This window comes from Armigeres subalbatus, chromosome 1, assembly GCF_024139115.2.
Source record: "Armigeres subalbatus isolate Guangzhou_Male chromosome 1, GZ_Asu_2, whole genome shotgun sequence".
Taxonomy (NCBI): Eukaryota; Metazoa; Arthropoda; class Insecta; order Diptera; family Culicidae; genus Armigeres; species Armigeres subalbatus.
The window spans coordinates 42,669,075-42,682,035 of NC_085139.1; the positions used below are offsets into that span (position 1 = coordinate 42,669,075).

Consider the following 12,961-nt stretch of genomic DNA (forward strand, 5'->3'; position numbering starts at 1 on the left):
GCTCCACCCCCCGACGCGCAACATCCTGAAATCGTACAGTCTTCCCCCGCAGACAGGTGAGTTGGTGTGACGGTGCTTCTGCTGTGCCCGTTAGCTCACTGAACGCGTAATTTACATTGGTCCTTCTCCCCCGACAGGTGAGTTGGTGTGACGGTGCTTCTGCTGTGCCCGTTAGCTCACTGAACGCGTAATTTACATTGGTCCTTCTCCCCCGACAGGTGAGTTGGTGTGACGGTGCTTCTGCTGTGCCCGTTAGCTCACTGAACGCGTAATTTACATTGGTCCTTCTCCCCGACAGGTGAGTTGGTGTGACGGTGCTTCTGCTGTGCCCGTTAGCTCACTGAACGCGTAATTTACATTGGTCCTTCTCCCCGACAGGTGAGTTGGTGTGACGGTGCTTCTGCTGTGCCCGTTAGCTCACTGAACGCGTAATTTACATTGGTCCTTCTCCCCGACAGGTGAGTTGGTGTGACGGTGCTTCTGCTGTGCCCGTTAGCTCACTGAACGCGTAATTTACATTGGTCCTTCTCCCCCGACAGGTGAGTTGGTGTGACGGTGCTTCTGCTGTGCCCGTTAGCTCACTGAACGCGTAATTTACATTGGTCCTTCTCCCCCGACAGGTGAGTTGGTGTGACGGTGCTTCTGCTGTGCCCGTTAGCTCACTGAACGCGTAATTTACATTGTGGTCCTTCGAGCCGGATCCACCGTTTCATGGAACACGTGGTGCATCTGGTGCGCCACCTGGAGCGAGGAACGTATCAGCAGTCGGCGCTAATCAAGCACAAGTCGCCATACCTGACGTGAATGGCGTTTTGTCCCAAGCTTTCAAAGCACTACAAAGCAGAAATATGAAAGATTTGCCATTCTTTACAGGCGATGTTATGGAGTGGACGGTATTTGAGAATGAATTTAAAACGTCTACCGAGGAGTTCCAGCTTACTGATCGTGACAATCTGAGACGATTGAATAAAGCGTTGCAGGGAAAAGCACGTAAGACCGTAGAAGCCCTGCTCTCGTCTCCCGACAATGTGAATCAAATCTTGAGAATGCTGAAGTCCAATTTCGGTCGCACCGAATGGGTAGTTGCGAATAGACTGGAAGCGTTGAGAAATCTGGAGAACGTTAAGGAGGGAAGCATAGAATCCTTTCGTACCTTTTACAACGCGGTAATTGGTACCAAGATTGCGATGGCAAACGCGAAGGCGGATAACTATTTGATGAATCCCGAGCTCATCTGTCACCTGGCTGATAAACTGCCTGCTTTCAGCAAACAGATGTGGGTTCGACACAAGGCCGCTTTGATGAAAGAAGGCGAAGTCATCGAGTTCAAAACTTTCTCTCGTTGGTTGGAGGATGAGATGGACAACCAACTTGCAAGTCTCAACCCTGTGTTCAACGCCAAAAAGTCCAGCTACCAACCGAAGCAAAAACCGATGATACTAAACATTACCAGTCGCAACAACGAAGAAACCAGAAAATGTCCCTTGTGCTCAGCAAGTTCTCACTGTGGTCTGGAGAAGTGTGAACAGTTTCGTAAACTGTCGGTTGCTCAGCGTCGATCTACAGCAAATTCCTGCAAGGTTTGCTATATATGCCTGAAGTCGGACCATGCCAGACGGAACTGCAAGTCCGATAAGAAGTGTTCGATCTGTAAGAAGAATCATCACGAGCTAGTACATTCCGACGAATCCACAAGAAGTCCGAGGTACCATCGCACCGAACATCAAGAGAACGTATGTAACGTGAATGGGAAGAACATGAACACACTGCTCCGCGTCGGCAAGGTAAAAATTCGAGGACCAAAAGGTGTAGAGGAAGTGTTCGCGCTTTTCGATGAAGGCTCTTCGCTATCAATGATGGATGCTGCTGTTGCTGAGAATATCGGACTACGAGGACCGATTGCACCCGTAACGTACAGATGGACGAACGGAATATTGCACAAGGAGGAGCAATCGATGCTGCTTTCATTCCGTATATCTGGACCATCGGAACAAGCGAAGTGGTACGAAGTGAAGAATATTCAAACGGTTAACAATATAGCTTTACCTCCGCTGAAATTCGACATGGCAAAAGTAAAACGAATGTATCCAATGCTGGATGAGGACAAATTAGCTGCAATTCAAGGTGCTCGTCCCTGTATGCTGATTGGGTCGAACAACGCGGGTCTGATCGTACCTCTGAAGACTGTGCAATACTCGCTCAACGGTTTACAGTTGACACGATGCCACCTGGGATGGACTGTACATGGAGTAATTGACTCTGCCGTTGCTGGATCGGGCGGTCAACATGCGTTGCTGTGTACCGATAACGATGACATCGAGCTTACAGACCTGGTGAAGCAGATGTATAAGGTAGAAGACTTTGGTATCTCTGGTCAGTCGACGGTAATGGCTGATGAAGATCAACGTGCACTAGATATCATGAATCGCACAATCACACGCCGAGGGGAACGCTTCGAGGTAGGGCAGATTTACAGATACAACAATTTCGTCTTCCCGGATAGTAAACCTCTAGCTCTGCGCCGGCTTCAAACCATTGAGAAGAAGATGGACTCGAACCCTGAATTTGCAGAAAAATACTGTAGCAAGATTCAAGACTACATCGATAAGGGTTATGCCAGGAAACTCGAGCCTGAAGAACTGTCAGAAAAATCTAACACCTGGTATCTGCCTCACTTCAGCGTGGTGAGTGGAGAGAAGTTTCGTTTGGTCATGGACGCGAAAGCAAAGTCGCATGGATTCTCTTTGAACGATCTGCTCTTGAAGGGTCCGGATTTCGTTCCTCCGCTGATTGCAATCTTGGTACGAGCAAGGATGAAGAAGATAGCTTTCGTAGCTGACATCCGGGAAATGTTTCACCAAGTGCGCATCCGTCCTGAAGATCAAAATTCCCAACGTTTTCTATGGCGTGGTATGAACCGCACGGTTCCACCAGATGTATACGTGATGAAGGTTATGATATTTGGCGCGGTTTCGTCCCCATCGATGGCACAATTCATAAAGAATTTCAATGCAAAGGAACTGGAAGAAAAGCATCCTGGCGTCGAACGAGCAGTTGTTAAACAACATTATGTCGACGATTATTTCGACTGCGCTGACACTGAAGAAGCGGCAATCGAACTGATCCAACGCGTGATAAATGTTCACGAGCAAGGCGGATTCAAGCTGGCGAAGTTCTCTTCGAATTCCAAAACTGTGATCGACTCGCTCGATCCTGAAATTGTGGCCGGCTGTAGAGAAGGTGAGGTTCGCGTTCTCGGAATTAGATGGGATCTGCAGTCCGATGAATTTGTTTTTCCATTGTCTTTCTCAAACCTGGATGAGCGCTTCCAAAGTGGCGAAGCCATTCCAACAAAACGGCAGCTGTTGAGGTTCATGATGAGTATCTTTGACCCACTTAGTTTTCTCAGTCCAATAACAATACAACTGAAGATTATCTTCCAAGAGCTGTGGCGGTTGCAATCCGGTTGGGACGATGAAATTCCCGACGGACTGGTTCCCAGATGGACGGATTGGTTGGTCGAAACTAGGAAGTTAAACGAAATTCGTTTCTCAAGGTACTATTACCCTGCGGTTTCGTCTTTTTCCAATGTGGAATTACATGCCTTCTGTGATGCGAGTGACAAGGCGTTTGCTTGCGTGGTATATATGGTTCATCGTAGTCAAGGTAAAGTTCATGTGGCCCTGGTATATGCCAAGTCAAGAGTGGCGCCCCTAAAGTCACAAACTGTACCACGCCTGGAACTACAAGGATGTGTTCTCGCAAGTCAGATGGTGAGCGTACTACAAACGGAGATGATGGTGGATATTACCAGGGTGTACTTCTGGACCGACTCTAAGATCTGCTTGAGTTGGCTGAAGACAGGTCAAATTCTGCCAGTGTACGTTGGCGCACGTGTGATGCGGATTAAAGAAAATGGACACGGAACCGATTTGTGGCGCTGGGTTCCATCACAGCTGAATGTGGCTGATTTGGCCACGAAATGTTCAAAGTTTGGCAATATGCATGAGTGGTTGCGAGGTCCAGACTTCCTTCATCGCGACAGTATGTACTGGCCTACTGAGGAACCATTGGCGATGTCTACTGCAGAGCTGGTAAATTTTCAATCTGAAATCATCGTCGATAGTAGCACCAATCTGTTGTGTTACACTGTACACGAAGAAGCATCGATTGAGCTGCCCGACATTTCAAGGTTCTCAGATTTCAATAGGCTGATCAGATCAACCGCATACTACCTGAAAATGAGAAAACTGTTAGTATTGCCAAGATCCGAGAAACCTGATCGTTTGACGTTATCTGTTCAAGAAATATCCGACGCTAGAAATAATTGGTACAAGAAAGTACAAGCTGAAGTCTTTGGGTCAGAGCTGTTTAATCTGAAGAAGACAGGATATGTGAAAGCTAACAGCCGATTAAGAACGTATTCTCCATTTCTCCACAATGGAATCATCCGCATGCGAGGTCGTGTTCAAGATAACAACCAGTCGTTCGAAGTAAACAACCCGTGATTCTACCTGACAATCATCCGTTTTCAACATTGATCATTCGTATGTATCACATCGCGAACGCGCATCAGGGGTTGGAGGCTGTCATCAATAACGTCAAGGAACGCCACCGTATACTGAAGATCCGTTCGCAAGTAAAGAAGTATGCACTGTCTTGTGTGAGGTGTCGAGAACTGAGAGCGAAACCAACTGTTCCGCAAATGGGAAATCTACCACCGGAAAGAACGACTCCGTTCGCGTATCCGTTCACCTGTACCGGAATCGATTATTTCGGACCGCTATCTGTGAAGGTCGGCCGTCATCTAGAGAAGAGATGGATAGTGCTGTTTACCTGTATGACATCAAGAGCAGTACACCTGGAGATTGTGCCGTCACTCGATACGAATAGCTGTTTAATGGCCATACGATGTTTTATGGCTATCCGTGGTCTACCGCAGTTCATCATGACCGATAATGGGACTAACTTCATCGGTGCTGTCCAAGAGTTGAAGACACTGGTAAAAACACTCGATCAGCCGCAGATCGAAAGTTCCTTGAGCGTTAGGGGTGTGCAGTGGAAATTTATACCGCCTGGCGCTCCGCATTTCGGAGGTTGCTGGGAGCGACTAGTGCGTTCAATCAAAACCGCTCTTCGTGCGATGCTGCGGGAACAACACCCTACGGATTTAGTGCTTCGAACAGCATTGTGCGAAGCAATGAATATTGTCAATAATCGACCGCTAACGCACGTTCCCGATGACCCCCTGGATCCGGAACCGTTAACGCCAAACATGTTACTACTGGGCCGTAACAATATAATTCAGTTTGATCACGATTTCGACGAAAGGGATCTGGACTGTCGTGCTGCCTACAAACATTCGCAGATATTTGCTGACCGTTTCTGGCGCAGATGGGTAGCAGCGTACCGTCCGGAGCTCATCCGAGTCGCAAGTGGCCCGACAACAGATTGTATCACGAATACAAAGTTGGCGACCTTGTGATGATTGTGGACGAATCATTACATCGTGGCAATTGGCCAAAGGGTGTAGTGGAAAAATCTATCGTGGACCAGATGGAAATATAAGAGCTATTGAAATCAAAACTTCCAAATCAACCTATAAGCGACCTGTCAGCAAAATCGTGTTGCTTGAAGCCATCACCTCGGTTCCTGGGCCGGAGAATGTTGCCAACACTGCAGCAGCGAGAACATCTGTGACGTCATAGGCGTCCGAAATAAAAGTTGCCACGGCGTCGACGTCTGCCGCATCCACGTGTCGTCATGGTAATCAAATCAACAACCATCGAAGTATGCCATGCATGAAAATCTAGAAAAATCTACACTTTTATCAAGAACTTCAAGCCATCCAGAAGCAAATTAAATGTACTTAATCTAACTTATTCTAAAATAAAATAGTATAGTAAAACTTATAAGTTAGTAATTATTAGCGAAAAGGTGAGAAATTGCCAATAGTAAAGTGCCTGTCTGTTAGCTTTGTGGTATTGTACTGTGAGGTTTGTGAGTGTCCGATGTCGTTGGCGGGATCCTGAATGTGGCCAAACCTGAGGCTCCACCCCCCGACGCGCAACATCCTGAAATCGTACAGTCTTCCCCCGCAGACAGGTGAGTTGGTGTGACGGTGCTTCTGCTGTGCCCGTTAGCTCACTGAACGCGTAATTTACATTGGTCCTTCTCCCCCGACAGGTGAGTTGGTGTGACGGTGCTTCTGCTGTGCCCGTTAGCTCACTGAACGCGTAATTTACATTGGTCCTTCTCCCCCGACAGGTGAGTTGGTGTGACGGTGCTTCTGCTGTGCCCGTTAGCTCACTGAACGCGTAATTTACAGTTGCTTTGCACAAGTCATACGGAGTGATTTTAAAATCAACATAAGTTTAAATACCCTTTAGCGGGTAGATAGGGCAAACTGGGGTAATATGCACCCTCAGGGGAAAATGAATGACTCTTTGGTGTTTTTGCGATGTATCAGACCCAATGTTTGCAGAAATCGCTCTCAATAGATAAAGAACAACGATAAAAGGGAGGCAAAAACCTCTTCGAATCATAACAAGCCATGAAAACAAAACTATCACACTTGTACAAGTTAGAAAAAAAAACTACTGTTTCGGATTAGCGGCCCCCACCGAGAAGGTTTGATAAAACGCTTTGTTCTCGCTCATTTTATGTTGGGGACCATATTTTTTTTCGCACAGCTGTATAAAACAAGTTGAAATGCATCATCAGAACCAGTGCCCCCGCAGTTGGGGCTTATTAAAAGAAATATATCATGGGTTGTAGCCCCCCGAATCAGTTCATTATCATAACAGCTACCCAAAAATGTCTTTCGCGATATACTACCTATCGAGAGTGTAAACAGACACGATGAGTGAGGCGTTATCTCATTCTCCTTTGGATTCAAACCTTGTTCAGACCTATTTTCACAAATGCATACCGCTAAATTGGTAGTTCGGGATCCGAAGTACATTTATTTATCATCAGACTAAGGCCGGAGTGGCCTGTGCTGCACATAAAAGACTTCTCCATTCAGCTCGGTTCATGGCTGCACTTCGCCAACCACGCAGTCTGCGGAGGGTCCGCAAGTCGTCCTCCACCTGATCGATCCACCTTGCCCGCTGTGCACCTCGCCTTCTTGTTCCCGTCGGATCGTTGTCGAGAACCATTTTCACCGGATTACTGTCCGACATTCTGGCTACGTGCCCGGCCCACCGCAGTCTTCCGATTTTCGCGGTGTGAACGATGGATGGTTCTCCCAACAGCTGATGCAACTCGTGGTTCATTCGCCTCCTCCACGTACCGTCCGCCATCTGCAACCCACCATAGATGGTACGCAACACTTTCCTTTCGAAAACTCCCAGTGCGCGTTGGTTCTCCACGAGCATCGTCTCGTGTCCGTAGAGAACTACCGGTCTTATAAGCGTTTTGTAGATAGTCAGTTTGGTACGGCGGCGAACTCTATTCGATCGGAGCGTCTTGCGGAGTCCAAAGTACGTACGATTTCCAGCCACTATGCGTCTCCGAATTTCTCTGCTGGTATCGTTATCGGCGGTCACCAGTGAGCCCAAGTACACGAATTCTTCAACCACCTCGATTTCGTCACCACCGATACAAACTCGTGGTGGGTGGCTCACATTGACCTCTCTTGAGCCTCTTCCTATCATGTACTTCGTCTTCGACGTGTTGATGACTAGTCCAATCCGTTTAGCTTCGCTTTTCAGTCTGATGTAGGCTTCCTCCATCCTCTCAAATGTACGTGCCATGATATCAATGTCGTCGGCGAAACCAAATAACTGGACGGACTTCGTGAAAATCGTACCACTCGTGTCAATCCCTGCCCTTCGTATTACTCCCTCCAAAGCGATGTTGAATAGCAGACACGAAAGACCATCACCTTGCCGTAACCCTCTACGGGTTTCGAAGGGACTCGAGAATGCCCCTGAAACTCGAACTACGCACATCACCCGATCCATCGTCGCCTTGATCAACCGTATCAGTTTATCCGGAAATCCGTTTTCGTGCATTAGCTGCCATAGCTGGTCCCGATCGATTGTATCATATGCGGCATTGAAGTCGATAAATAGATGATGTGTGGGCACGTTGTATTCGCGGCATTTCTGCAATACCTGACGTATGGCGAACACCTGGTCTGTGGTTCACCCATAAATCCCGCCTGATACTGCCCCACGAACTCTCTTGCAATTGGTGTTAGTCGACGGCATAAAATTTGGGAGAGTACCTTGTAGGCGGCGTTCAGCAATGTGATTGCGCGGTAGTTGCTACAATCCAGCTTATCGCCCTTTTTGTAGATGGGACACACGACACCTTCCATCCACTCCTGCGGCAGAACCTCATCCTCCCAAACCTTGGTAATCACCCAGTGCAGCGCTCTAGCCAGTGCTTCACCACCGTGTTTAAACAGCTCTCCTGGTAGTTGGTCAACTCCAGGGGCTTTGTTGTTTTTCAGCCGACCGATCTCCTCCTGGATTTCCTGGAGATTCGGAGCCGGAAGTCGCATGTCCTGCGCGCGTGCTCCTAGGTTCATTACCATACCGCCACCGTTGTCTGCCATATCGCCATTCAGGTGCTCTTCGTAGTGCTGCCGCCACCTTTGGATCACCTCACGCTCGTTCGTAAGAAGGTTCCCGTTTATGTCCTTACACATCCGAAGTACATGCGCTGTAGTAAAAACTGCACAGAACATTCTCAAAAATCCTAAAGAGTCGTTCTACTCCGGGATGCATATTACCCCAGTTTCCCTTATATTTATAAGCTTTCGTCCAGGTTCTAACTTGTAACATAAAAGCTTGTTGTTATTGATTGGGAACGCACAAAATACTGGAGATCACTGTCTGCTTTTCTTCAATTCCATTCCATTCCATTTCTTCAATTGATAGAAGCGATGATATTTGCACAAAAAGTCATCATAATAAATTAATACACCATGCACCTCCATTTGTTCGTTTTTTATGATGATGACTATATTTGACATTCTGCCTACCCTGGACCCCTGATAGACCCTTGCCTCTGGTTTCTTACAATACTAACGTAAGCATAAATATATTAAATCAGTAAAATCATTTGGTATTCTACACCATATTTACATAAAGTATGCAAAAGACATCTTCGTAGGAAAAAGAAAAATACACAAGCGACGAACCCACCTGAATAGAAAATCCAATTATTCAACAAACGGCATGGAGTTTGTATTCAATATTGCGTACAAAAAAAGTTGGATGTAAAATTAAAGGCTTACATAGCGTGTAATTTTCTTAAGCGCGTGCTGTTTCGCCCTTTGGTTGTTTCTTTTATTTACGGAGATAGGTAGTTGTTTTTTCTCCAGTAAGTAAGAAAGGAAAAAGTCAAAATCAGGACATAACTGATTAATAAGAGCTTCGAAATTACTTGTTCTATTTGTTTTACATTTTCTCAAAAACGTATCTGATACATTATTCAACATTTATTTATTCATACCTAAGAACAACATCCATTAACACTCCAACAACCATGCCTCCCAAACAATCGGAACGCTATTTTCAAACGGCTATGTCTCCGCCGATTTGATTAATTTGGGACTCACTAATTTTCCCGCCCACCAAGATTTTTCGGAGAAGGACCAATAGGACCTTTCGGGACCTCAACACGTGATTTTCATACAAATTGCGTGGTTGGGGCTCACCAGCTTGATGATATAAGTAAGATATTCTGGAATCCGTGAGATTTCGAGATCATTTTCCAGAATCCATCCACTTGGCGGCGCTAATGTATATATAATACTCGTTGGGATAGATATCGTGGAATCTGTGTAAGTTTTAGAAAGTTGCCGTCTTCTACAAATGCGTTCAGGAGATCAAAACATATTGTAACAGATCATACTATTTCGGAATTTGCCCGCTTGGCGGCGCTAGTGTATATGGAAATACTCGTTGGATAGATATTTTGGAATCTATTATTTAGAAAGTTGCCTTTTCTACAAATGTGTGCAGGAGATCTAAACTAGATCTGAACGTCGCCGCACCACGCTGTATAGTCGCCGATGATGTTCTTGCATCCGACGATTTTGACCACGCCACCGAGTATTTTTTTACCACGGCGAAAGGACTATTGAAGCAGTAGGGTTTTGTATATTGTCAAAATTGCTCGTAACAGGGTTTATGTTCGACGGGGCTTTATGAAATCAGTTAAACCAAAGGTGAATAATGCAATATATCCACCAATCAATGTTATTTTTAGATTTTCATATCTAACTGGGTGATGTGGATAAAGCTGTTTTCAAAATATTTCCGTCATATGATGGCTGTGGTAGCAAATGCTATTTACTTGCGTATTAAATTATATCGGAAACGTTATTGACAATTTATTGCACTGTGTATTGATTGTAATTGCTGATCGCGTAAACATACGATTAACTGTAATCGAAACGAATACACCTTTCATCCACATCTACATGTGCGACTGAAAACTCAACCAACGGTGCATTATCGCAGACACTGTGCGCGGAGATGCAAGCAACACATGCAAAGGGTAGCTGGTCGTACGAATGGACAAACGCGTTGCAACGACACTGTTGTTGTTGTTATTCGTTTAAACCGGCCGGCTAATATACCCTCGTCATCCGTCCTACGTGTATCAGTAGAAATAGCCGAAACTACCAACAGAGAATACAGTTCCAACGACTCAGTTTGTCGTCCACGTCCAAACGCTGCAGAGTGCTGCTGCAGGTCCCTTGTTTCTTCTAGTTACGTTTTTAGTGAAACAGAAAAAAATCCACATAGTTAAGACATAAGGCGTTAAAGTAATCCACAGAATATAACTGAAAGGTAGGTGGTTAGTGATATAGATTGTAAGTCATTCCAGCTACCAAATATAGATATGTGGGTATACGTGCACATCGAAAATGTAAAGGCGTTTATTCGACCGGCTCACAAAAAAATCGCATGCAGTAAAAAAATAATGGAAGAATTCATTTTACAACCAAGTTTTACCAACGTAGTGCTTCGTTTGTACTTTGACTCTAACGCTACTTATATTACTTCATGGAAGCATTTATTATAAATCGCTTTAATGATGATGTGTCTGCATGCAACCGTACCAAAAATAAGAAATGGTTTATAATTTCCTATAGGAGAAACAAATTTTCACTCAATAAAATACTGCGTAAATATGTCCAGATTTCGTTTTGTATTAGTTTGAATACCAAGGAAGCTGGAGAATCATATAAGACCAACCAAGCTGTTGACATTGACATCAGTGACCAACAAAGATCTATCGAGTTAGCTCATCCAGCCTATTTCTGACCTCTGGTGTGGCATAATACAGATGATCCAACTGTTGTGAAATATAGAAATAAAACGATGCATTGTTTAGATGAAATGTTTTGGAGCGTATACGTGTTCCAATGCTGCTCCGGCCGGTCGGTGCGATGAATCAACGTAGGGGGAATCTGTATGACATGTGCCGGCTGAGTAAAATGCGCCACCTCATTTCCTTAAGATTAATTACCCAAATTTTATCGCAAAATCGAAAGCGGCTGAAGCAAATAAACATGTAAATCTCTACACAAGAGAACTAGGTGGAAATTTTTGAAATGGACATTGAAAAATAGAAACAAATGTTTTCTGACTTTTTAATGCTGCTTCCCCGTTTCTTTCCTTATTGCTTTCCATTAGATAAGAAATCCTCCTTATTAACATTACTCTAAGAAATTGACTAACGTTAATAATGTTGACTACACTAATCTTGTGCAGAAGAGTGTGACAATTTTAGCGAATTATGTTGGTATATTTTGTATATAATTTTATGTGGGGCATATTTATTGTTAACTAGTTGACCCGGCAGACGTTGTCCTGCATAGTAGGCGAGAATGTGCATTCCGAACTGCCCATGCAAAGTTCGCATAGGAATCACAATTTTAGTTATTCACGGTTTGCTCAACCTCAACGTAATTTTCCCATAAGGAAATATCATATAAACCCATCGGAAACTATAACGAATGTTTCTGCTGAAGAAATGAAAAAAATCCATCCAGCCGTTTTCGAGTTATGCGGATACGAACACAGACCATTTCATTTTTATATATAAGAAGAAGATTTTAAATGGAAATGCACAATTTTCGAATGAAATATTTTCCTTACAAAATTGTTGGTTTATCAAGAACATTTTTGGACTATTTTACAACTAGTATGTTAGATGATTGGTAAACACTTTAAAAATATAATGATTTGAAAATCAGCGTTTAAATAAGAGATTTGTGCATCTTGACAATATTTCCCCTATTATGACACACGTTCAAAGATTCCTACCATTTGATGCTGTGCTTGTGACTATAGTTGGTTTGATCCCTATTTACATTCTTCAAGGCAATCGTTCAGTATGAGGGGCCACCTGTGTGAATAAATGCGTTTTAGAACAGAGATTTTTCGATCTACGAAAACCAAAGTGGGGTAAGGTACAGTGGGGCAAGTGGGTAATGAAAATCGTATATTTCATGTTCATCAAATCATAAAAATTGAATATAATATTGAAATTGATCATATTTATAACATAACGAATCATCTATGCAATCTGTCTTGCCCCACATGTGGAGTAAGTGAAAAAATGATTTTAAAAGAGGATTTTTCAATATAAGAACACATTTTCTGTTCATATATTTCATGCAAATGATAATTATACTAAATAGAGCATAACTGTGATCTGTTGTGATGCTTTTTGACACTTCATGAAAGTCAAAGGGCACTAGAGTGCCTCCATTAAATGATTTTTATGTTTTTATGTTTTCTTTACTTGGAAAATAATAAAGGGGATATATACTCTCATTGAGGACATGTTTTAAGTCCAATGGATCTTTCGCTGGTCTTCCGGAAGATCTGGAATCAACGGAACACAGGTGAAAATAGTACATCTTCACAATAAATGGCGCAATGTTTCTTATAAGAATTCTAATAACTCTGAAAAAATCAAAATCCAT

At 44.1% G+C, this 12,961-nt stretch overlaps 2 protein-coding genes across 3 annotated transcripts in view; both read left to right on the plus strand.

The window, feature by feature from the left end:
* LOC134224903 (saccharopine dehydrogenase-like oxidoreductase) overlaps positions 1-12,961 on the plus strand; it is a 106,655-nt gene that overhangs the window by 68,517 nt on the left and 25,177 nt on the right. The window contains exon 1 of one of the 2 annotated variants that reach the window (XM_062704553.1): positions 10,595-10,814. The exons of the other annotated variant lie outside the window; for it this stretch is intronic. The gene's annotated coding sequence lies outside the window, so the exon portion shown is untranslated. Of the gene's footprint in view, positions 1-10,594; positions 10,815-12,961 lie in introns of those variants that run through there. 2 annotated transcript variants of the gene reach the window in all.
* LOC134206123 (uncharacterized) lies at positions 849-4,508 on the plus strand. Its single transcript, XM_062681812.1, has one exon. The coding sequence runs from the start codon at positions 849-851 to the stop codon at positions 4,506-4,508; it is 3,660 nt and encodes a 1,219-aa protein (XP_062537796.1).